This window comes from Chrysemys picta, chromosome 7 (genome assembly GCF_011386835.1).
Source record: "Chrysemys picta bellii isolate R12L10 chromosome 7, ASM1138683v2, whole genome shotgun sequence".
NCBI classification, from domain to species: domain Eukaryota; kingdom Metazoa; phylum Chordata; order Testudines; family Emydidae; genus Chrysemys; species Chrysemys picta.
This window is the reverse complement of record NC_088797.1, coordinates 22,691,538-22,716,823: the sequence shown is the minus strand read 5'-3', so window position 1 is coordinate 22,716,823 and position 25,286 is coordinate 22,691,538. Positions and strand designations below refer to the sequence as shown.

The 25,286-nt window shown below is 43.7% G+C and overlaps 1 protein-coding gene across 4 annotated transcripts in view; it reads right to left on the bottom strand.

Annotated features, from left to right (window-relative positions):
- Nucleotides 1–1,254: 1,254 nt before the first annotated feature.
- Nucleotides 1,255–25,286, bottom strand: part of KBTBD12 (kelch repeat and BTB domain containing 12) — a 53,284-nt gene continuing 29,252 nt past the window's right edge. For 3 of the 4 annotated variants that reach the window (XM_042849815.2, XM_005288394.3, XM_005288396.3), the window contains 2 exons: nucleotides 20,600–20,797; nucleotides 1,255–3,653 (listed from right to left, as the gene is read on the bottom strand). In XM_042849815.2, coding sequence (XP_042705749.2) covers nucleotides 3,484–3,653; nucleotides 20,600–20,797 — 368 coding nt within the window. In that variant the 3' untranslated portion in view covers nucleotides 1,255–3,483. Of the gene's footprint in view, nucleotides 3,654–19,145; nucleotides 19,297–20,599; nucleotides 20,798–25,286 lie in introns of those variants that run through there. The other variant, XM_065550915.1, reaches the window with a different exon arrangement.

The following is a 25,286-nucleotide window of genomic DNA, read 5'->3' as shown; positions in this document are numbered from 1 at the left end:
CTCAGAGATGGGCCATGGATGAAACAAATAATTATTGTGGGTATGTGCAAACTTTCCCATGAGTATGAAATTAATTCTGAAATCATGAAGGTGGCAGTGGGGCTGCAAGAATCAAGAGATCTGAGAAAGATTTTGGCTCAAAACTATCTACCACTAAGCTTGCTTGCTCCTGTCCCTCTCAAGCTTTTATTACGGTACTAATTATTGGTTTAGAAAGTTTAGAGAACCTGGGCTTTCCAGAGCTTTTAGATTGACTAGAGAATTTCCAGAACTGTAAGAATTTCCAGAACTCCACCCTGGGATGTCCCTAAGCAACTGTATTGAACTTTCCACCATGAGACACTTGGGCGGCTTCAGCAAAATCTAAAACTCCCATCCTCTTCCTGCCACCGCCACAAAGAGCAGAAAAAACAACTCCAAAGCAAAACAATCCTCACTCCACAAGAAGAAAGGAAAATGAGTTCAGGACAAGGGACAAAAGTTTTGCTAGCTTTGGTTAGAATGCTGAGCAGTGCTCAGGGCATGCTGAGGCTGATTGAGCTCCTGCACTTCATGAGGTATCTCTAATGAGGGGAGGCCACACGAAATGACAACGGCCCCCAGAACCCACCCCAGCTCTGACAGCTGGATCCACACACAGGGTACACAATATATCAATCAATACCACCTGCTAGCAAGACAGACCTTGATGGACTACACAGTTTTCATCCAGTTCTTTCAATAACTATATAAAAAGAAATAGATATGGAGTGGGGAAGAAAGATCACTTAATCCCAGGCATACAAGCTTGATGGAGGGGCTTTAGCTATGTCTATCACAAACCTGAATGTCCCCCCCTAAATTCCCCTAGGATCTTCAGAGGCAGCTCTCTATAATGGAGTGTATTTCACATCCCCTGTAGATCTAGTTAAGTTTCAAGCCTTAGGAAACTTAGAAGCCAGAGCAGGAGTAGTCATAAAAACAAACAACACTTTCCCCCCACCACCTAAGCTGTAAATGAAAAATAATAAAGGAAACAAAACCGATAGAGGTTGATGTAGTGTTCAAAGTAACCTTGACGATAGATACTACGTCTCTAAGAACTTTCCACCTAAGTGAGCTGTCACTCAAGAGCATCACTCCCTGTCAGCTAGAAAGCTGTGTAGCTGAACTGTAATGACTCAACACAGCAGATATCATTTTTCTGCAGTAACAGCAAGGGTTAAGGAAAATTTCCTTTGTTACGATTTAGGAAATTGTGTAAACTCTCTAGTGTTTTTTACAACACGTTAAAGGGCAACTTTAATGTCACCTGCATACTGACAGCAAAGAGCATTTAAAAACCCAAGTTTTCAGGAGAGATCCTAAGAACTGGCCACCTTAGTTTGTAGCACTGAGGCAATCTTGGCAGCAGCACTGCCCTAAAGTTACACTGGGTCACATGCCAACCTAGGAAAGAAACGAGAATGATTTAACATTACAGCGGTGATAGACACAAATGTGAAAGTTTAGACTGTCAAACATATCCTGCCTACGGAATATGCAGGGAGATAAGAGCTGAGTCATAAGGATCACAGCCTCATTTCTTCTTTCCTTTTAAAAAACAAAATATCCACTGCCCAATTGACCCTCAGTGCAGTACTGTATATATCCAGCAAACTTTGGTGAACTTCCTGTTGAGTGTTTTTATAAAACAGATTGATAGTCTCACTGGATACTCAAGGGAATAGTTAATGAATCACAGAAATTAGAGCTGGGAAAGGCCATTTGGGTCATCTTCTCCATCCCTCCTGCTACCGGTCACAGCAGGGAGAATTATAAACTGCTGGAACTTTTGCAACCAAATATATGATTCAAGAAGAGTGTGGCGCACCATTCCAGTATGTGAATCCTGCTCTGCAAGTAACTGTCCTCAAACTCTTGAAGGGGACTGAGTCGGTCTTTGCTGATCACTTCTTGCCAGTTTTGTTGTTGGTCTTGTGGCCCTAAGCAGCAACTTTTTGCAGCAAATGAATTATTGAGCGTTTCAGCACTTTATCACATATTGCTATGTTCTCCAATCATGGTCTCATTTTATGAGTAATGCAGCATCCTCTCAATTGTAGTTTCAGCCCAACAGAACTGCTCAGCTTCCCAATCCTCTTGCCTGTACTGCCTAGGAAATGACACTCAGACACACAATGAGGCAGGCACCAGAGTACACATGAATGGATATTACTAATTCAAACTGGATATCAGCTACCTGGTGAGACTTTAGCACATTTCTAGTCTACTGTCATCTAATCCTGTGAACCTAATGCTGCTTCAAGAAGTTCAATGTGATCATTCTGTCTGAACTACTCTTAGTCCCTCTGGAAACAGCAAAATCCCTCTTTTGGTGCAGAGTTTATCCCCGCGCTACATGAAAGCTACTTCTATTTAAACAAGAGCCTGATATAAACAACGACTGCAAGACTGCTGAGGAGCTGCCGTCGGAATCTTTGTGTGGATGCATGGCAGCAAATCTCGTCTGCTGATGATAAAGTTGGTTTAATTTTTATTGTTGTGTTTCATTCCCCCCCCCCTTCAAATATTGTATTCAAAGTTCTAACTAAGAAGGGCTTAGAAACTGAGCCAGATTGTACCTTCAAGGCACTGGCTACACCTGGTCACACATCAGCACAAGCCCTTGAGAGTTGGATTTCCTCCTGACATTGGTACAGGAGCTTCAGAACCCTGAGAGAAGATGCAGGATGTTCTCCCCCAAAACTGGTTCACCTCCACAGGCTGTTGAGGGGATGGAGGCAGGGCCACGGCCCACATTCATCCCAACCTCTTTAAGGTAGTTACTGTTACTGTTTGCTCTAGTCTGTGCTCCCCACTGGGACTATGCTTGGCCCCTCTGCAGGAGTGCAAAAGAAAGGAAGGCTCCTTGCCTCTTCTCTCCCACTACCACTGCTCATGCACTGGGCCAGCATCAACCTACCCCTTTCGGACAACTGTACCAATTTCGACCAAGTTTGCTTTCTCTTAATACCCTTGTTAACCCCGCTGAAATCAATGGGGTGCACAGAATGTAAGTGAAGGCAGAATCTTCCCTTGAAACTTTATCTGCACCTGCTAGGGCTCTCATTCAGTTGTGCTGCTTTACCCTGCAATGGGCTTTGGGCTGCAACTATGATGGTGAGGCTAAGGCCCACAGCAGCCCAACCTACGTTGCACATTAGCACTTACACAGCTAAACGAAGAAGTGCTGTGGTAGGGTGCCTGGGCCAACTCCAGAGGCTTATTGGGATGGGAAGCCCATAGTATCAATCACAAAAGCTTGAAGTACCAATACTGAGTACATAGCAGTGGCTGAGAATCACAGGTCTAAGGCATTGCTTGCTTGAACCGGTCATAGACTCATTTCTGTAGAACCCAGTTTTCACCTCAGGCCAGTTCCAAGGTCAAGCTGCACATCTCTCTCTATTCTGAGCTCTTCAGCTACAGCAGAATCTGAAAGCACAAGGAACAACTGCATTTCTATTGATCCACTAGGTCAGAAGGTGGGGGGATAAGATCTCGGGGATTCAGTCTAGCTACGAGGCAGACATCGTAGCTGTCATGCATGAGGACGTTGATGGCCACCACATTCCACTGGTTTCCCCACGTATCCAACTCTAGGATCTCTTTGGTGATAATTTCATGGCGAGCTGAAAAATAGTAGCAACAACAAAATATCAAAGGCAAAGTCAACAGGGTCAAAGAAGTTTACAAAATTAATTGATTAATCCTGCCTCTTTTTGAGGAATTTGTCATAAACAATCAGGGTAGAGCAACCATATTAAATCACAGCCATTCTTACAACAAAACGCTGTTTATTGAGGCTGACAAATCTTAACTTAATAAAAGAGCCACCACACAAGGGAGAATTTTGCTTCTGTCAGATCCAACGCTGCACTACACTTCTTGGAAAAATCTTTTTTTGCTAACACAGGACCTGAACTTTCCAGCAGTTTTGCTACTCAAAGCCAAGTTCTTTTCTATAAATGAAAAGGGCCTTTCATTTTCCTCACTTTTTCTTTTCATTTCAAAGTTAGGTTCTCACAGCAAGTGACCTTAATCTAAACTTTTCTTACTTTGAGAAGAGGATGTGAATGTGTTTTGCTACCAGTCTCCTTCCTCCACATCTGATGACTCTCTAGATGGCTTTACTAAAAGCTGAGTCTCAAAGATTCGCAAGCACAGGCATTTCACAACCACCAAGAGAAGAACTATCACAATAAGAAACATTAAACACCCAACATATTTTCTCTGAGACTTAATAATCTGGTGACAGGTTTCATTGTACGGTGTGTCCAAACTGGCACTCGCATTCATCTCTTCTTTAGAGGCTGCTCTTGATCCTTTTTTACATGCCCTCAAAACCTTTGCATTTATCTCTATGTGACAGTGTTTGTACCTTTCCCTTCTTTGAGGCTGACAGCAATTTTACTTCATGGATCAACCAGCAAAGGAAAGAAAATGTTGAAGTTTCTGAGAGCTGCAAAGCTCATAACCTTGGGAGCACAGGCCATTCATTCTCTCCCATGAGAACAGTCTTAGTGGTTCCCCAGTCTTATCCATAACATCCATGTCTTCTTATGATTTAGGAGCAACATGTGAAAACAATTGCATCACGATGGCTCAATATCACAAGACCCAACATACATCCAGGGCTCTTCAACTGTCCTGGAAGGTTGGCTTGCAGGATGTGGGGGACAGTCATGTGGAAAAAAGAATTTCAGGATAAGTTTCCCCACCCTGATAACTGGGGGTAAATTTACATTACGGTAACTTCCCCACATTGACTGGTGTGGTGAGCACCCAAAGCCAACCCTGTCTCCAATTATGTGTGCCTTCTGTCAGGTGATCATTCCTAAAGAAACTATTCACCAGCTCCGATCACATAGCTTCTCATATGGTAACACAAAGAGATGCTTCTGTCTCACAGTTCAGAACCCCAAATCATCATTTTTTCTCAGTTTTGCCCACAATTAATTGTGGAAAAGGGGAAAACAAGTTTGAACAAGGGGTAGACTGAAATTCTCACTGGACTAAATCCCGAGCGCTTACTTTAGCTTTAATTCCCCTTTGGGAGTTTGCTTGAGTAAAGCCTGAATATAACTGGAATAAGACCTCCTTAGGATTTGTCCCCATCTAAATAGCCCTTGTTCTATTTCTTCACACAGCCCTGGGTGGGGTGGGGGAGAGAGCTAACCAGTCGTGATGTTTTGCTTATCAAACTCATGCAGTTCAGCAAGGAAAGAGGAAGAATAATAGGTAGGAAAGCACCATCCATCCATGAAAGAAGAGAACAAGCTGCTAAAACACCCAGTTAAAATATGGAGAAGAAAGGTTTGATTGACAGAGACTGTAAACAAATGACATCTACAAGCACCAGCAAAGAGCTCTTGTTTCTATATGACCCAGCAGGAGTGAGAAGGGTTTTTTTCAAAGCAACCAGGAAGACACAAGCAGCCCCAGTATGTGACACTGGAGGCTCCAGTCCTGTTATTTATTATTAGATCAACTCCTTTATGCCATAAATTATTATGCCAGGAATTTCTTTGGCGTGGATCACGACAAAATGAGACAATCGAGTGAAAAAAATCAAACAGTGGAGCTGTCTAAAACATTCTGTGGAGGATTGCAACACTTAAAAAAAATCCTAATTAAAACATCAAAGGAAGATTCAGAAATCCTCCCCACAAGTCTTGCTGTGTCTTTTCCTGACCCTCATGACTCATAACCTTTAGTGTCTTTTGTTTCCCTTTTTTGTAGGCTGTTGTAACCAGTTTTGTTCCGCTCTCTACGAATTCTGTTTTCCAGCACATGGGGTGTTAGTTAACTCTCAACGCTCGAGAGATAAAAGAGTCTATGTTATTGGAATAAAGGATGCAATAATTTCTCTAATTTTATCTCGCTTAACTTAAAAGGAAACTACACCCATTTGGTTCAGAAAGTTCACATAAAGAGAATTATCTGAGACAAAGAAAAAGTATGTTAACAAGAAATGGGCTAAAATTGGTTCTTCATCTCTGAAGCCCTTTGAATTTTGGTGGGATTCAAATTCAAATCACTGAATTCAAATGTGGTTCTGTGATTTTGCAAAAAGAACAGGAGTACTTGTGGCACCTTAGAGACTAACAAATTTATTTCAGCATAAGCTTTCGTGGGCTACAGCTCACTTCTTCAGATGCATAGAGTGGAACACACAGACAGAAGATATTTATACATACAGAGAACATGAAAAGGTGGAAGTACCCATACCAATTGTAAGAGGCCAATCAATTGAGATGAGCTATAAGTAGCAGCAGAAGAAAAAAATTTGAAGTGATAATCGAGATGACCCATAGAAGGTGTGAGGAGAACTTAACATGGGGGGAAAAAAAATCAATTAGTGTAATGACCCAACCATTCCTGTCAACCAGAGACAAACAGGGTTAACCCGAATCCCAAACCTGAGCTTAGAGGTAACTCGGGTGACTCTAAGGACTCGTCAGTTTCTGTATTATTTTAATTATAATTTATATTTCTAAGCTTCAATCTCTTATAGTAGCTTATTTTGCTGAAAAGTGATTTTTATGAGTGCACAGTAGAACCTACACTCACTCAAGAGATCACCCTTATTGGGCAACTTCTCTTAAGAAACCACCCCACAGTATCCCCAAACATATTTAGCACAGTTCTACTCCACTTTTATTAGACAACCACCTACGTTAAGCAAATTATTTCTTTTTAGTGACTCAAATGGTCACTTAACAGATTTCACTGTTACACAAACAGATTTCATTCTGCTAGAGATACTGATTGAACCATCAGAAGTAATCCTGAGAGGTACTTTTTTGAGTAAGATCCATAAGAAGTTTTCCTCCCAGGAGCCTACATACAGGGGCGGCTCCAGGCAGCAGCACACCAAGCGCGTGCCTGGGGCGGCAAGCCACGGGGGGTGGCCTGCCGGTCGCTGTGAGGGCAGCAGTCAGACTGCCTTCGGCAGCATGCCTGCGGGAGATCCGCCGGTCCCGTGGCTTCGGTGGCAATTCGGCGGCGGGTACGCCGAAGCCGCGGGACCAGCAGCCCTCCTGCAGGCATGCCGCCGAATCCGTGTTACCAGCGGACCTCCTGCAGGTGCGCCGCTGAAAGCTGCCTGACTGCCGTGCTTGGAGCGGCAAAATACATAGGGCCACCCCTTCCTACATAGGACAGACAAGTTCTCCTACAATACACTGTGAATGGATTCAGAGAGTTGTCCAGTTTAATATTCCACTAAGAACAATGGGATATCCTCCTAGAAATCCAGCCAAATACACAGACTAGTAAAGCACCAGTGGGGATGCAGTTCCATGGGTCTAGAATGGGTAGGACTTTGCAGAGGGGATGCTTCACCTATGCTAGGCTAGCTCTGGTTAACTCTGGACTGAATACACACCCTAGGGACTTGTCTACAGACAGACGTTGTACCATTTTAACATACTGGTAGAGTTAAAGCAGTGCAACACCCCCTCTCCTCAGTGAGGATGCAGTTATATCACTATAAAAGTATTTATAACAGTATAGCTTATTATTATATAGGAAGGGGAATAAGCTATACCAGTATAAGGCATCTTTATACCAGTATAACTTTGTCACACTAGAGATTGTATCGATTCAACTATATTGGTAAAAATCACCCCCCTAACTGGCATAGTTATACTGGTGCAAAATCTGTGTACAGATCAGGCCTAATACTGCACCTATAAAATCACCTTTTCCAGGCAATAAAGACCTTGTTTTGTAACTGAGGCTTTAATTTGCCAATGCAAAAATCACATTTCACATGTGCAAACTACAGTATTCTGCATGCAGAATTTGCAGGCGTAATCTTCAAAATCCTGCATAACGCTTTGGCCCATAAGGTTTTGTTTGTAAACAAAATGCTTAACATTTTTTACATAACAAAATTCTTCTCTGGATGTGTTTAAAGCAGGATGAAACTGACAGAGAATGTTACTTTTCAGTAAGATGGCCGCCTCCATCCATATGCTCAGAAACATCCAATTCTATTAAAAGCTATATTTTTAAATGCATTTCACTATCCTACATTACTGGACTGATTTTTCGTTGTATGATTTCTCATGCTACCTGAATCAAGATGGACCACTGCATGTTGAGACCTACAATATTGCTCCAGGCAATGCTATAAATATTTTATTTGCTTTTCTGTTCTTTCAAATTGCATTCCATATGTGGTTTAGGGGTAACAGCTTTCCCTTGTGGATATAGTAAGTATTTGCATGACCCCATCACTGTATTATCCGAGTTGCCCAGTCATTAATGAATCTACCCCCCACCATACCCTTATTTTATAGGTATTATTATTAATGTTTTACAAAAGGGAAACCAAGGCACAGGAAAGCAAAGTGACTTGCCCAAGGTCACACCGGAATTCTGTAGCAGAGCTGGCAATTGGAACTCTGGAATTCCAGTCCAGTGCTTTAGCCATAAGAACATATGAGGAAAATATTTGAACAGCACGTTAGAGACAAGGGAACAAACTAATCCTTACTAATTTTACTTCAGTTGAGTTACACCAGGCACAAATCTGGTCCAGTATCTAATCAATCCTTAATAGCCCATTGCTGTAAATATTATTGCTTCCATTTTACAGATGAGGAAACTAATGCATGAAGTGAATAAGAGGCTTGACAAAGGCCACACAGTATGACAGTATCACAGCTGGAATTAGAGTTTATGTGTCTGCTTCTCATCAATAGGCTTCTGTGGAATTTCTCTTCCCAGGTCCTTTCTGCGCACCTGCTGATCTCAGTCCTGGCTTTTCCCCCCACATCGTCATACCGCTTTTCTATGTCTGACACACATCTCTCTACTGCACCCTAATTCTTTTTGTCCTGGATCAGCTTCAAAACAGCCACTAAAACTCTAGCTGCTAAATTGTTAACTGGCTGCTCTTATCTTTTCTTGAAGGATTCATTCAGCCATTACAGATCAACCACCAACACCAGATCCCCAAAATGTCCGGCAGACCCTTATTCTGGGCTTTTATTCTCCAACTCCTCTAGCCATTGGCATTTAACAGCTATTCCAAATCTGATTTGTCACTGTTGAAATGCTTTGATTCCAGCATTGGTTTGTTTACCCAATGGGGTTTTTACCTGTCTTTTTAAGGTCCTTTACACATCTGTGATTCTCTTTACCAGAAAACACATAATGTTCTCTGCATATAGCATGACTACAACACATTATTCATGGCCATTCATAGCTGTGCTCCTAATTACCTGTTACAATGTTACAAGCTTGGGGGCAGGAGAATGCACATGCTTTTGCTGCAATGGGTTAAATGCTTTGTTAGTCTGTCACCATGGGAGACATGAAATCCTGACTTGCAACAGGTCAAAAGAGAAAAATGTTTTCTCCAGGTCTGTTGTACGCAACCCATTTCTGTCCATCCCTAGGGGCCAGATTGTGAACCATCCTGTGTGCCCATGCAGGGGAGCAAGGGGGCATAATGTGCCCCCTAACTCCTCTGAGCTGGCTACCCACATCACAGAGCACACCCTTTGCAGAGTCACTACATCTCCTTACCTGTGCATGTGTGCAGGGAACAGGGAAAGCCTGGGCTTCACCCCTCAGCACAATGGCCAGCGCACATTGTGGCAGGCATAGAATTGGTGCAGGGTACGGACCTACCAGAGCTAGGGGAGAACTGGGAGGCACATTGTGACTTGGGTTTACAGTGATGCAATGTAACTTACAGTTCAGTGCATCTGTACAGAGAATGAACCCAGTACAAACAAAGCCTCCATCAATCTGCCTACCTGACTGTCTAATGTTCCTATCCCTACAGTCTCACTTTCATGAGCAGTCAGTGCACTTCCTAATTATACGCTGTTTTTAAAAGGTGGATGTGGTGGCCTAGAGGGAGGACTTCCCATTTCCACTGCTATTTCAACTGTCTTTGTTTGGGTTTCAATATCCAGAAACTTTGTAATTATTTCTCCTTTTATCTTGCATCCCTTACTCTCCTGCGTAGTCTCCTCAGGCCTGATTTTGTTCCCACTGAAGTTAATGGCAAAACTCACATTAACTTCAACCGTCGCAAGATTAGATGCATTGACTTCAGTAGCACATGAGTAAAGGCTGCAGGACCAGGCCCTTATAGAAGCAGAATTACTGGTCCCACTCTGTACTAAGATCCCATTTATAAATGGTTTAGAAAGGATTAATAAACGTTATAAGCACGTTGTAGACACAAGCAGTATATCATTATGAGGTGTGTGAAACATTGTTAGGAGCAGGGCCAGCTCTAGGATTTTTGCCACCCCAACCAAAAAATTTTTTGCCCACCCCCCTTTTTTTTCATGCCCCCCCCGGCCCCGCCCCAACTCCACCCCTTCTGAACCCCTTCCCCAAATCCCCAGCCCCGCCTTCTCCCCCGGGCGTGCCGCATTTTCCCCCCCATTGCTTCCTGGGGGCCCCTGCAACCTCCCACCCTAGCTCACCTCCGCTCTGCCTGCTCCCGCGGGTGCGCCACCGCTCCGCTTCTCCCCCCTCCCTCTCAGGAGAGGGAGGGCAGAGAAGCGGAGCAGCAGCGCGTTCAGGGGAACAGGAGGAGCGGAGGTGAGCTAGCGTGGTAGGGCACAGGAAGTAACGGGGGATAGAGGAACAGCTCCCCGCTCCAGCTCACCTCCGCTTCCCCCGAGCGCCCCCTGCTCGGCTTCTCCTCCCTCCCAGCCTTGCTGCGCGAAACAGCTGTTTCGCACGTGGCAAGCCTGGGAGGGAGGGGGGAGAAACGGAGTGGCGGCGCAGTCAGGGGAGCAGGTGGAGCAGAGGTGAGCTAGGGTGGAGGGGGTTGCAGGAAGTAACGGGGGGGTAGAGGAACCACTCCGCTCCACCACCGCCGCCCGGCTTCTGCTCCCTCCCAAACTTGCTGCACAAAACAGCTGTTTCACACGCAGCAAGCCTGGGAGGGAGGGAGGAGAAGCGGAGCGGCGGCGGCGCGCTCAGGTGAGCAGGTGGAGGAGAGCTGGGGAGGCAGAGGCACTTTTTCCCCATGCCCTGGAGTCGGCACCTGTGATGGCCGGCACCAGAATGCTGCCCCTAGAAATGTGCCGCCCCAAGCACCTGCTTGTTTTGCTGATGCCTGGAGCCGGCCCTGGTTAGGGGTTGAATTAAAACTTCATTCAAACTGATGTGTGAACAAGTCCCACATTTAAGACAGTAGTAAGAGACATTTAAGGGTCACACCTAAAACAAAACCTAACAGAGTCTGCTCAGAAATTAGCAGCAGGTGAGCGGAGGGTTTGACTAGGCGTTGTGACCAGGTGGGCTGGTGTGTGGGTGGAAAGCACACACACTGAAATGGTGAACAGGTAAGACTAGAGCAAAAGGCGAGGCAAAAAAAAAAAAAACCACACAAGGAAGTCTAGCAGTAGCCTCTCAGCACAGGGTGACCCTGGATAAAGCTACAGAGACATCTTTTGGGTCTAAAGCGGCTTGGGCAGGGTTGCCAACCCTTCAGGACTGTCCTGGAGTCTCCAGGAATTAAAGATTAATATTTAATTAAAGATTATGTCATGTGATGAAATCTCCAGGACTGTGGCCAGCCAAAACTGGCAACCCTAGGCTTGGGCTGTAAGCTAAGAAAGTGCTCCTTTTGTTCTTGGTTCCTTCTGCATTCAGAGACGCAGGACTTTGTACATTCTTTACACACGAACAAATACATCAAATAAATCCTGACTATCACCGGTTTCTGCTGCCAGCTGGAACAACCTACTAGACCGCACATTTTGGCCCCAGGGGGTAACAATATGTTATAGACAGTTATAAGTACATTAGCAGATGTTATACATGGCTATAAGCCATATTTATAAGCAACCTATTGGACTCTATAACAATTGTTGAACATTTAATAAAACATCTATTAATCATTTATTAACCCTTTCTAAACTAGCTATAAATGAAACCTTGATCTGAAGTGTGACTGGATTACTAATGTCTTCCCATCAGAGACACGGGGTCATATTCAGAAGCTGTAGCAAGCAGGTGCAGATCGTCATTACATCTGTGACCTATATCAGCCTTAGTTACTGTGTTTTAGGTTGATGAATGCTGGATAAGTGGGCAGCCATCTCTAGGAACAGAGCTTGCTAGAGAGCTCTCTCTCTTTCTCTCTTTTGCTCCTATGTTTCCCTAGAGCTGAATTACGTATTACTCTGGTTAGTGTGAAAATTAGGTGAAAGGTCATTCGGCAGCTTCTTAGTGTGGATTCCATATGCAGGCTTGATCGATGGTTGAGTGCCTGCAGCTTGACAGCCTATGATGAGCTAGTTCTGTGCAAAACAAAACAGGGATTCTGCATCCCATTTATTAATAGGAAAATATATTCAAAAAGTAACCATTGTGGACAGGAGAACTTTAAATATTCAGTGTTACCTAGTAAATTCTAACTGATCAGGGAAACAAGCAGGGTTGCAAACAGGCAGCAATCAGCCAAGAACTTGCCCTCCTGCTTTATTTAACTGGGAACATAGCAGGGTGCCTGAGAAACAGTTTTGTTCCAATCCCACATCCCCCAAACTTCACAAGTACAGTATTTACTGTGCCAGGCTCCTTAATATGTCTAAATTTAATTCTCTTCAAGTAATGTACTGTAACCACTATAATCCAAAACAAGCACAACAATTATTCTCCAACTAAATCATATAATGGATGAGACTGAAGGGAGCGGACTTTATGGTAGATTAGTCAAAATAAATAACCGTTACGCTAGTCCACTCTCAGGAAAGTCATTAGCTCGGCTGGAATACACCAATTACAACATGGCACTGCCCTGCTATAAACTAAACACTATTCCAATTTATATATTTGTTTTCAAGAGTGCAATTCATGGAAATAATGAGAAGGCAGTTAAATGCATTTGGGTTAGCTATTTAAATATCTGTATATAAAAGTAACAATTCCACGGTTGGCTAGGACTTCATGAGTGTCACTATGCTGCATACTGTGGCTATTTGGAACTTCATAATAACTTCAAGGATGTAACTCAGGCCTTTCTGCTCCAAAATCAGAGATTCCCCTACCACTTAAGCTAAAGGAGAATCTCCAGTTGTTATTAACAGGATGGGTCCTATGACACACAGTTAAGCATCTCTGATTTCATCCAGGAGAAGGCCATGGTGCACAAACACACTAGCTACATCTTTAATTCATTGTAGTAACATTGGTATAAACAAATATTACTGATATGAACTGTATTTGAGGTAGAGAAGGAGCTAACTGCCACTTCAAATACACCTAGCTCAGTATCAAGTGGAGTTAATTGATGAGGATCAGAGGGACTTTTATATGTGATGGACCAATAGCAGCAGACCCTGTATTTGAGGTAGGGCCTTTAATAGCTGAATTCAGGTAGTTTTCCTTTTGTTTTGCAAAACAGCCAAGGACATATGCGGGTGGTAGTTTTGAGTGACAATCTAGGCATGTGCTCTTAGCAAACAATAGTATTTAATTTTTAAAAATTATATCTGCATTTATACCAAGAATTTATTCCTACAAATCTCTTAATTATACAATTGGGTCAATATCTATAAACAAAACCCCCTAGCAAAAGTACAGTTTTTACCAATTCCTCAGATCAATTCAATGCCCCTCCCCCCTCCTCTCCCCACATAGCCTGGGAAAGCACATAAGCTTGACAACATGATGTGAAGGTCAACAAATTTGCACCTTGGCAAACCTAGAATGAAAGCAAATAACCCACTTCCAACACAGGGTGCGCGCGCGCACGCACACACATCCCTCCACGATTTTAACCCAAGAACGTTTTTATCTTCAGAATCAGTGAAAGAAATAGGAAACCCAACTGGCAGGCATTTTATAAATATGTAATGCTGAATAACTTAACATGAGCTTGCCACATCCTTCAGTGAAGCATGCTAATGTGACCGCTTATGCCATACACCCAGCTCATAACACTAATAGCTGTCAACCTGTGCAGGTGTTAGGGTTTCATTTTATGTAAAAAGGCAAAGGAAATATAAAATGTATCAACAAGACCATTATGCAGGCAATCTACAAAAGCTGGTTTAAAATCCGTAGCTATGGTAGTAGCTCAGCAAAACACCTAGTAAAAGACTAGATGGCTATTGCCCATTGCATTGTTCTGAATGTTCAGTTTAAGAGCAGCACTTATCATTGTCTGCAAAACTATAGACTGTAATTGTCAACAAGATTTTAATTAATTAAAACACCACATTTCTCCGCATCTTGCTGGGGGCTGCAGTATTGCTGACAGATAGCATTTGTGACATTGGGATGCCTGGGGGAGCAGAGTGTCAGAGACAAATAGATTAATAATTCCTCCTGCCTTAATCATAGAATCATAGAATATCAGGGTTGGAAGGGACCTCAAGAGGTCATCTAGTCCAACCCCCTGCTCAAAGCAGGACCAATTCCCAACTAAATCATCCCAGCCAGGGCTTTGTCAAGCCGGGCCTTAAAAACCTCCAAGGAAGGAGACTCCACCACCTCCCTAGGTAACGCATTCCAGTGCTTCACCACCCTCCTAGTGAAATAGTGTTTCCTAATATCCAACCTGGACCGCCCCCACTGCAACTTGAGACCATTGCTCATTGTTCTGTCATCTGCCACCACTGAGAACAGCCGAGCTCCATCCTCTTTGGAACCCCCCTTCAGGTAGTTGAAGACTGCTATCAAATCCCCCCTCATTCTTCTCTTCTGCAGACTAAACAATCCCAGTTCCTTCAGCCTCTCCTCATAAGTCATGTGCTCCAGACCCCTAATCATTTTTGTTGCCCTCCGCTGGACTCTTTCCAATTTTTCCACATCCTTCTTGTAGTGTGGGGCCCAAAACTGGACACAGTATTCCAGATGAGGCCTCACCAATGTCGAATAAAGGGGAACGATCACGTTCCTCGATCTGCTGACAATGCCCCTACTTATACAGCCCAAAATGCCGTTAGCCTTCTTGGCAACAAGAGCACACTGTTAACTCATATCCAGCTTCTCGTAACTGTGACCCCAGGTCCTTTTCTGCAGAACTGCTACCTAGCCATTCGGTCCCTAGTCTGTAGCAGTGCATGGGATTCTTCCGTCCTAAGTGCAGGACTCTGCACTTGTCCTTGTTGAACCTCATCATGTTTTTTTTGGCCCAAACCTCTAATTTGTCTAGGTCCCTCTATATCCGATATTAGTTCACTTCTTAGGAGAACCAAGCCAGTTAATGTGTACACCCCTGTTTTAATGGCTACAGAATTACGCTTCCCAAGTCAAGTTAAAGCAGGTGTGAAACTGGAATTTCAAAAACAGAAATGGTTTTTCACGTACCTAGAATGGCCATAGTCAGAAATAATATTACAGGAAGATGGCGGCTCTCAACAGGACAGAGATGAGTCAGTGTCCAGATCTGGATCAAGGATCAAACTAAAAAAAAAGTGGTACTTTCCAAAGCTCTACCCACAAATCAAATCCTGCCCTACAGGAAACATCCAAACAAAATGCCATTCTGCCATTTTTGGGGTTCAGAGGCCTACCAGGGCTCAGCTTACCCTTGGGGAGTCTTGGAGACATCTCAGGCTCAGCTCACCCTTGCATGCTCTGCATTGCTTGGCATGTTCTTCTGGGCTCAGCTCACTCTCAGCCAGGCTCAGCAGGCCCATTGACTCCACCTTCGTGGGGCTCTGGATTGTTGCCTCTACTGTTGCTCCTCCTGTGCTGCTGGGGATGCTGTTACTGCTACTCCAGCTGTACTCTCTCAGGCAGGCTGAGAGACTTGAGAGGTGGCAATGGGTGGAGCCCCCAACCATGGGAGTTTAAGGTAATGGCAGCCCAGGGACTTGGTGGCGGGAGCAGTAGCCAGGGTGCAGTATTGACTTTCTCCTCATTCAAGTCTGGGGCCTTCAGGTAGTTGACACCTGGTGCTTTTAAGCCCAGGTGTGTGTTTGCACGTGGTGCCTCTGGCCTCTGATTCTCCAGGGGTGCCAGTAACAACGCAAAATGGCTATTGAGTGGCAGCTAGACAGTGTGAAGAGCACAGGAGCAAAATCAAAATGGCAGCCAGCCAAAAACATAAAACAAAAACAAACCATACCAGTTCACTAAGGAGGTGCAACCTGAGCCCTGCACTAGATCCAGATTAGGTTTAAGTACAAGCAAAGATGAATCAGGGCTGTGGGGGTTGGACTGATTTATTATTATAGGGAGAGCTGGTAGCAACCTTGATATTTAGGTTGCCTAACAACTTCCATTATAAAAATTGCTTTTGGCCTTTTTTGAGAAGCTCTGACACCCCTAGAGTTCACAGCAGTGAGCAGCCCTTTGAAATTCAGCTGAGGTTACAGATGTGCCATGAGCTTGTCCTGTGAAATTCCTTTCAGGTTTGGCTGAGTGATAAACGTCTGAAAATTACCCGACCCCTTCTCTCCGTTGTGTGTCTGAGGAAAACGTTGCCAGCATGCCAAAATAGCAGCCAAACAGGAATATTCTAGAGCCCTGAGTCCAGGCTGCTCTAAAGCAGCAGCAGCACACACCATTTTGGAAATGCTTGGTAGCTGCTGGAGCAGCTATGTGAGGGTGAGGGAGAGCCCAGCCAGGCTTCCTCCATCAACCCCAGATCTCACCCCAGGCCGGACCCAACACATAGCACCAGTGGCTCATTCCTCCTCCTGCCTCAGTGGCACCACATGGGGCAGGAGCTCCCCCAATTTCCAGGGGACATGGGAGGGAAGAGAGAACCAGGCTTACCTCAACCACTCCCCTGGACCCAGCACATGACCCCACCTGCCCATTTTTGCCTCTGGAATAATAGCCTTTTGCTGCCAGTTAGTCCTGTAGTATGAGTGGTCAATGTCTTTTTTATCATGCTGATGACTTAGAGTTCAAACCCTCTTGATGATGTGTGATTGGTGGTTGCTAGAGTTGTGCATAATAAAGTCTGGTTTTACCTTTCTCCTTTAATTAAAACTAGGAAATTCCCCTCCCCCCCCCCAAAAAAAACTGTAAAGGAACATCATTTAATTTGCAAAGTCAAGTGTCTGAAAGTAAGAAAACTAAATGCCAGATTTACGGTTGTCTGTCCAGCTGTATTTTGGCCCCCTTGTGCACATGCATTATGATACAGTTTTTAGTGACATGATTGCATACTATTTTTTCTGCAGGGACCCTGCCTCATTAGTGTATTCGGGGCAGAACGAAGGTTGTACAGGCAACTGTAAAACTGACATTTACTAACTTCCAAGTGCTGGATTTGCAATCTAATAAAAAGCCCACCTACATTAAAAGAATGTTATGTAATTATTTATTTTGCACTAGTGCCCAATCAGGAATCAGGGACCCATTATGCTAGCATTGTACAAACACAGAACAGAAAGACTGCAAGGGGGCCAAATCAAAAAGTGTCCACTCAAGCCTAACTTCTGATAGTCCATAGATCCATACCCTGAAGGAATAATTATGATAATCTAGTCTGACTTCCCACCTAATGCACCCACAAAACTTCACTTTAGATTAAATCTCAGGAAAAACTTCTTAACTGTAAGCACAGTAGGGCAATGAAACAGACTGCCTAGGGAGGGAGTGGAAGCTCCTTCACTGGTGGTTTTCAAAAGGAGGCTGGATAGCATCTGGCTTGGATGGTTTAGCCATTGCCCACAACGAATCCTGCATCTTGGCAGGGGGTTAGACTAGATGACCCTGGTCCCTTCTAACCCTATGATTCTAAGATTTTCACCATTCTGAAATCCACCTGGGGACTTTCAGACACACACACACACACACACACACACACACACACACACACACACACACACACACACACCTCCCTCTCTTCCTCTTCCAATCCCAGTACCAGCACCCTCTACATATGACTCAGTGCTGAAGTGTGATGGTGTTCAGACTGGGTGTTTTTCATGGCTCTGAAGCTACCATAGTGCCCTTATTCAGAAAGTTTCATACTAAACAGTTAGTCATGCTGAATGTAATTGCTTCATTTACTGATGCATCTGATCAGTCTTTTGAAATTTGCACTTAGCTGGTTTAGGCTTTTTGTTTTTGACTCTGAATGTTGCTGTGAGAAACTAGTAAAATATGATGGCACAATGTTTGCCATGGAAACATGACTATGTGTCATAACCACTAGTGCTTTGAGGTCACAAAATTCTTGGCTTAAAGATGACACAAGAACATGCCTGTTAGATAATATTCATATACAACTTCCCCCCCCCCCTCACAGTGGTAATGGGAAAGAAGGTGAGTTAGAACCCTATGTGACAAAACAGCATTATCATTCAACTAGACAGGCAGCTTTAAATGAGAGTTTACTGCACAAGTAAAATGTACATGAAACTCAATGCAACAGGCATCATTGCCATGTGAAGGATACGTCTCAGAGTGATACCATACGAAGACAGTTAGCCTGAGATGACACTCAGTGAGGGAGAATATATCTGCCTATCTACTTTCTCCTAAAAAAAGAAATGGGGCAGCTGGTGCTCTCTCAGGAGGTTTTATGTGTGCATATTGGGAGTTGTGCATGCATGCAGATAATAGAAGTGTAGTTTTATATAAGTGATTTTCATACCAAAGTGTTTTACAAAGATTCTACATACACTGCAGTAACCTATGATATGGAGGGCAGATGCCAGCACACTGTATTGGAGTGCAAGAACGTAAACCTAGCAGGAAAGGATGGTTCAAAAAGTTACGATCCTAGCATGGAATACAGTAGACTTGTGTTCAGTTTCCTGCTCTGTCCCAGACTCACTATGTGATATTGTGAGTGGGAGAGTAGAGAGTACACTTATAAAGTTTGCAGATGATACCAAGCTGGGAGATGTTGCAAGTGCTTTGGAGGATAGGATTAAAATTCAAAATGATCTGGACAAACTGGAGAAATGGTCTGAAGTAAATAGGATGAAATTCAATAAGGACAAATGCAAAGTACTCCATTTAGGAAGGAACAATCTGTTGCACACATACAAAATGGGAAATGACTGCCTAGGAAGGAGTACTGCAGAAAGGGATCTGGGGGCCATAGTGGATCACAAGCTAAATATGGGTCAACAGTGTAACACTGTTGCAAAAAAAAAAAAAAAAAGCAAACATCATTCTGGGATGTATTAGCAGGAGTATTGTAAGCAAGACACGAGAAGTAATTCTTCTGCTCTACTCCGCGCTGATTAGGCCTCAACTGGAGTATTGTGTCCAGTTCTGGGTGCCACATTTCAGGAAAGATGTGGACAAATTGGAGAAAGTCCAGAGAAGAGCAACAAAAATGATTAAAGGTCTAGAAAACATGACCTATGAGGGAAGATTGAAAAAATTTGGTTTAGTCTGGGAACGAGAAGACAGAGAGGGCATAATAACAGTTTTCAAGTACATAAAAGGCTGTTACAAGGAGGAGGGAGAAAAAGTGTTGTCCTTAACCTCTGAGGATAGGACAAGAAGCAATGGGCTTAAATTGCAGCAAGGGTGGTTTAGGTTGGACATTAGGAAAAACTTCCTAACTATCAGAGTGGTTAAGCACTGGAATAAATTGCCTATGGAGGGTGTGGAATTTCCATCACTGGGGATTTTTAAGAGCAGGTTGGACAAACACCTGTCAGGCATAGTCTAGATAATACTTGTCCTGCCTTGAGTGCAGGGGACTGGACTAGATGACCTCTTGAGGTCCATTCCAGTTCTATGATTCTAGGATATTGGACAAGTCCCATTTCTCTGCTTGTAAAAGGGGAATAGCAGCACTTTCCTACCTCACAGGGGTGCTGTGCAAAGGCCTTATTAGAAAACAAGCTTTTGAGCTCCACAGAGCTCTTCTTCAGGTCTGGGAAATGTACGAGCTTCTCCCGTTGACATAACTACCGCCTCTCATGGAAGTGGATTAACTACACCACAGGAGAAGCTCTCCCAATCAGTGTAGTAGCATCTTCACCAAACCGCTACAGCGGCGCAGCTGCACTGCTGAAGCACTTTACGTGTAGACAAGCCCTTAGAGTGTGTCAGCTAAATACAAGATGGAACAGATTGTTTAGCATAAGTAGTTAACACATATTTCAAGGTACCATTCAAGTAGTCCATTAATATCTCTCCAGCCATAGGATGAAAGGGGGTGGGGGGAATGAGGTGCTTAAATACTGTGGTAATGAAGGCCAGGTAGCTATGCTGAACAGAAATTCTGACTCAGGACAAAGCCTTACTCTTAGAAAAATATCCAAAACTTTTTAGTGTGCCTAACATAGAAACTTAGCGGCAGACTCTGATCTCAGGTGTACTGGTGTAAATCCGGAGTCACTCTACTGAAGTTAGTGGAGTCTGATTTTCACAGGTGTAGCAGAGATCAGAATCTGGCCCTTATGTGTTTCAGCCAAAAGTTTGACAGCAAGTAAACAGCATGGAACTCAATTTATATTGACATTAAGAATCAGAAATACAAACGGCTGAATCCACTCTGGTAGGATGCAACTCTATGGGGCTGGGGAGTTTCGGTATTTTAAACCTGATGATTAGGCTACTCAGTCATCCGCTCAGGGACTGTATGTGTGATGGAATGGTAAAGCTTAAATTATGGAAGAAACATCAAACTCCTTTCAGATGTATTCAGTACCTGCTCCATGAAATCCTCCGCAGAGATATAGCTTCCCTTCCACCGAGCCTGCACTAGTGGAGTTGGTTCGTAAGCTGAGTAGAGGAGAAGGCATCGGAGGCCCATCTCTCCAAAAATCCCCATCAGGGTTATAAATCTCCACTGCATCAAGACATTGCCGTGCCTGTCCCCTGTCTCGACCCAAGCAGCCAATTCCTCCTGCAGAGAAAGATATGTATCAGATACACCAGGACACCAAGACAGAAATACTGCAGTACCAGAGTGCCACCGAAACTGGCTGCTTTCTAGTCCTTATGGGGTTATTTTTTATTTACATTCTCTCAGTTTTTTTAATAGATTTTCTCTCTTCATCTCCAGAAGCATGGTAATAAGAGACTTTCAAATTAAAAGCCACCACACCTTTACTACAGAGCTCACTGCTGCCCCAAAGGAGCTCCATTTTCATCTAGATATGGCAGGCAGGATAAGAGGCACTTTTGCAAAATGCCAAGGTACTCAACCTACTTTTTTTTTAATTACACAATAGAATTTGACTGTAATTACTTGTTGTTTGTTTGTAGTGGCCAGATCATATGATCATTCCGTTATAAGGATCAAAAATTACTTTCCAAAAGTAATTTGGTGTCAGTGGGTTTGCCCTTCACTCTCACTAATCAAGAGGCATTTGGATTTTTCAAAAGGTAGAAAAGAGTTTCATCCCTTTGTAAGGGCAAACTGGCTGCAGATAAAATAATTGTCCAGTTTGCAAGGAATGTCAGTGCAAGACAGTTAATATCTGTCTGACTTACCGCCCGGGTATTAAGATGCCTGGTAAAACTTGCTGTATACATGTGACATGGTGAATTTGAATGTCTGTATGCATCTGATTTTGAAAATTCACTGCTTTATGGCTCTGGATATAGTGATCATTCAGTTGTAAGTCAAAACAAAACTTGCCCAAACTGATCTTATGGGATACCACTGTATTTCAGTGAAATGCATAGTATCAGATACATCAATGCAAGTTTTCAGGTAGATACTTAGCAATAGAGATATTTCATATAAATTTTGTTATTTGCACCTTCTACCAGAGGATCTCAGATTGCTGTAAATAATTTACATATGCTAACTGATTAAGCTTCAGACACCTCTGAGAGGCAGGTGTTACAAAATCAATTTTATAGATGAGGAAACAGACACATCAATTAAGTGATTTGTCCAAGGTCATATAACTAGTCAGTGTCAGATTCAAGATTAGAACCCAGTTTTCTTTAGTCTCAGTCTGCGTAGAGACTCAAGAAAGACTAATCCCTTAATGGTACAAATGGGTAAATATGTAGGGTTTTATATTCCTTTCAAATTCCGTTCTCAGACCACATTCCAAATGGAAACACATAATGCATTGTGAGGGCAGTAGTAGCAGCAGAATTTTAATTCTTATTTTTCTTGTGAGTTAAAACAAGCCCTACCAGTGAGACTTAATTAGGATGTCTGGATTCTGTTTTTAGAATGGCTGGGCTATTAAAAAAAACTGCTCCTGGTTTTCATTTCTTGGAACATATTGCAACATCCAGCACCAATATCTCTCCACCCTCATTCCATCTTCAGTGTGCAATGTTTGCACACTGAAATTGTATGGCAGGTACTGTCTCTCTAAATATTTTCCAGTGAGCAGCTCTGGGTTTTGAATTCACAGCCTTTAGATCTCAAGGATTAATATGCTGATGCACCCCAGCAGGTTCTGCATCTGTGCCACTGGATACAATACCCTATAATGAGCATTGATGGCATCTCCATGCTAAAGCAGCTCTTTTGTGTGTACGTGTGCTCACTTTTAAATATAAAATGACAGCAATATTCATGCAATTTCCACATTAAAGATCAGATTTCCAAAGGGCCTCCAAATACACATGCCCATTCAGGACCCCACAAGTGTATGAGACCAAAATGGATGCTTATGTACTTCATTACTCACTTACATTTAAAAGGGTATGACTGCAAATATTGCTAGTGCAGTTTTGGGGAGGGACCTTTAAAACTTTGCCCCTAAAGTGGTGTAATTTAAAATGGCCAGTCAGTGAAAGGAGCCTACAGTCCTGAATGTTGTAAATAGAGTTTTTTATCTGCCTCTTCACTGGGATTGTTTTTAAACTAGGGCCGTCGATTAATCACAGTTAACTCATGTCATTAACAAAAAAATATAACTGTGATTAAAAAAATTATTTGCGATTAATTGCACTGTTAAACAATAGAATACTAATTGAAATTTATTAAATATTTTTGGCTGTTTTTCTACATTTTCAAATATATTGATTTCTATTACAAACACAGAATACAAAGTGTATGGTGCTCACTTTATATTATGATTTTTTATTACAAATATTTACACACAGATGTAAAAATGATAAAAGAAATAGTATTTTTCAATTCACCTCATACAAGTACTGTAGTGCAATCTCTTTATTGTGAAAGGTGCAACTTACAAATGTAGGTTTTTTTTTGTTACATAACTGCATTCAAAAACAAAACAATGTAAAACGTCAGAGCCTACAAGTCCACTCAGTCCTATTTCTATATTCATATGCGTCAGCCACTATTCCAGAAGACATGCTTCCATGCTGATGATGTTGGTTAAAAAAATAGTGCCTTAATTAAATTTGTGACTGAACTCCTTCGGGGAGAATTGTATGTCCCCTGCTCTGTTTTACCTGCATTCTGCCATATATTTCATGTTATAGCAGTCTCGGACGATGACCCAGCACATGTTGTTTGATTTACGAACACTGTCAGTGCAGATTTGACAAAATGCAAAGAAGGTACCAATGTGAGATTTCTAAAAAGAGCTACAGCACTCGACCCAAGGTTTAATAGGGTTACCATATTGAACAAATAAAAAAAAGAGGACCCTCCACGGGGCCCTGGCCCCGCCCATTTCCCCACGCCCAGCCCCGCCCCTTCCCCACCCCAACCCCGCCCTAACTCCGCCCCCTCCTCTCTCCCACTCCCAGCCACTTGAAAAGGGCTGCCCGAGCGCTACCGGCTTCACGGTTTGCCGGGCAGCCCCCAGACCCTGCGCCCCCGGCCAGCGCTTCCCCAGCGCAGCTGGAGCCCGGGAGGGGAAGCGCCCAGCCGGGGGCGCAGGGTCTGGGGGCTGCCCGGCAAACCACGAAGTCGGTAGCGCTTGGGCTTCGGGCAGCCCCTATGCCTCCGGACCCTGCGCCCCCGGCCGGGCACTTCCCCTCCCAGGCTCCGGCGGCATGGGGGCTGCCCAAAGCCCGTAGTGCTCGGCTCTTAAACAGAGCCGAAGAGTCAGGGGAGGAGCAGAGATGCCGCAGCAGGAGGCTCTGCTCCTCCCCTGACTCTTCGGCTCTGTTTAAGAACCGGGCTGCCCGAGCGCTACTGGCTTCGGGCAGCCCCCTTGCCTCCGGACCCCAGCCGCCGGAGCCCAGGAGGGGAAGTGCCCGGCCGGCGGCTGGGGTCCGGAGGCCTGGGGGCTGCCTAAAGCCCATAGCGCTCGGGCAGCTCGGCTCTTAAACAGAGCCGAAGAGTCAGGGGAGGAGCAGAGCAGCCACGGGAGGGGAAGTGCCCGGCCGGCATTTTCCCGGACATGTTCGGCTTTTTGGCAATTCCCCCCGGATGGGGGTTTGATTGCCGAAAAGCCGGACATGTCCAGGAAAAGCCGGACGTATGGTAACCCTAGGTTTAAGAATCTGAAGTGACTTCCAAAATCTGAGAGGGACGAGGTGTGGAGCATGCTTTCAGAAGTCTTAAAAGAGCAACACTCAGATGTGGAAACTACAGAACCCGAACCACCAAAAGAGAAAAATCAACCTTCTTCTGGTGGCATCTGACTCAGATGATGAAAATGAACATGCATCAGTCCGTTTCAATGGAGCTACGCCTTAAGACTATTTGGCAATGAAAGTTTGGACAGCTGAATTCTGCACTCTGATTAAATGGTGCTTCATACTAAGAGCATACTACACTGGTGCATAGTACTCGGCCCTGACTCTTTAATGGTTCCTAGTAGGGTTTAAGATGCCAGTCTTAACCTGTAAAGGTGGGACACTGTATCCTCCTTAGCTGACCATGTTTTTGTTTCTCAAGGGTACCTTTAAAGTACCTCTTGGTCCTTTAATATGACAGCCAGGCTTTTTAATCAAGCGGCCTCCCAAAAGCACTACTTCTATGGTATCTGCTGGTGGAATGTGAACTACAATGTAGGGTGTAGAAGTATTTGCTCCAAGGTGGATCTTTCATCTGAAGGACAGAAGATCTTTGTTGTTTAAATTAAAGCTGTGAATAGCAGTGGACTGAGATGGCAGTAAGTGTATCTGACTGTGATTAGTTGCCTAGCTTTTGTGAGCATCGTATTGTCCCAGGTGTCTCACTGGAAGACCCACCTCTGGAACTTTCTAAGGAACATTACCACCGTTCTTTTAATCATCTTGCGAATTTTGTAGCTATAATAAAAAATGCAATAATCATGGGCACTGCAATTTTGGAAGGAAAGAAAAGGACAATTTGCATTGAACCAGAACAGAATTCGATCAGCACCATGTGTGTAACATGCCAGTAATCTGCTTTAGCAGAAAATCCAAAACTTCACCAACTAATATAGGAACTCATGCTGGCAACCCTGGGAGAGAAGACTTTAATAATTATTCAAGGAAAATGTTTCAAAGAAATAAACTTTAATGGCCTATCA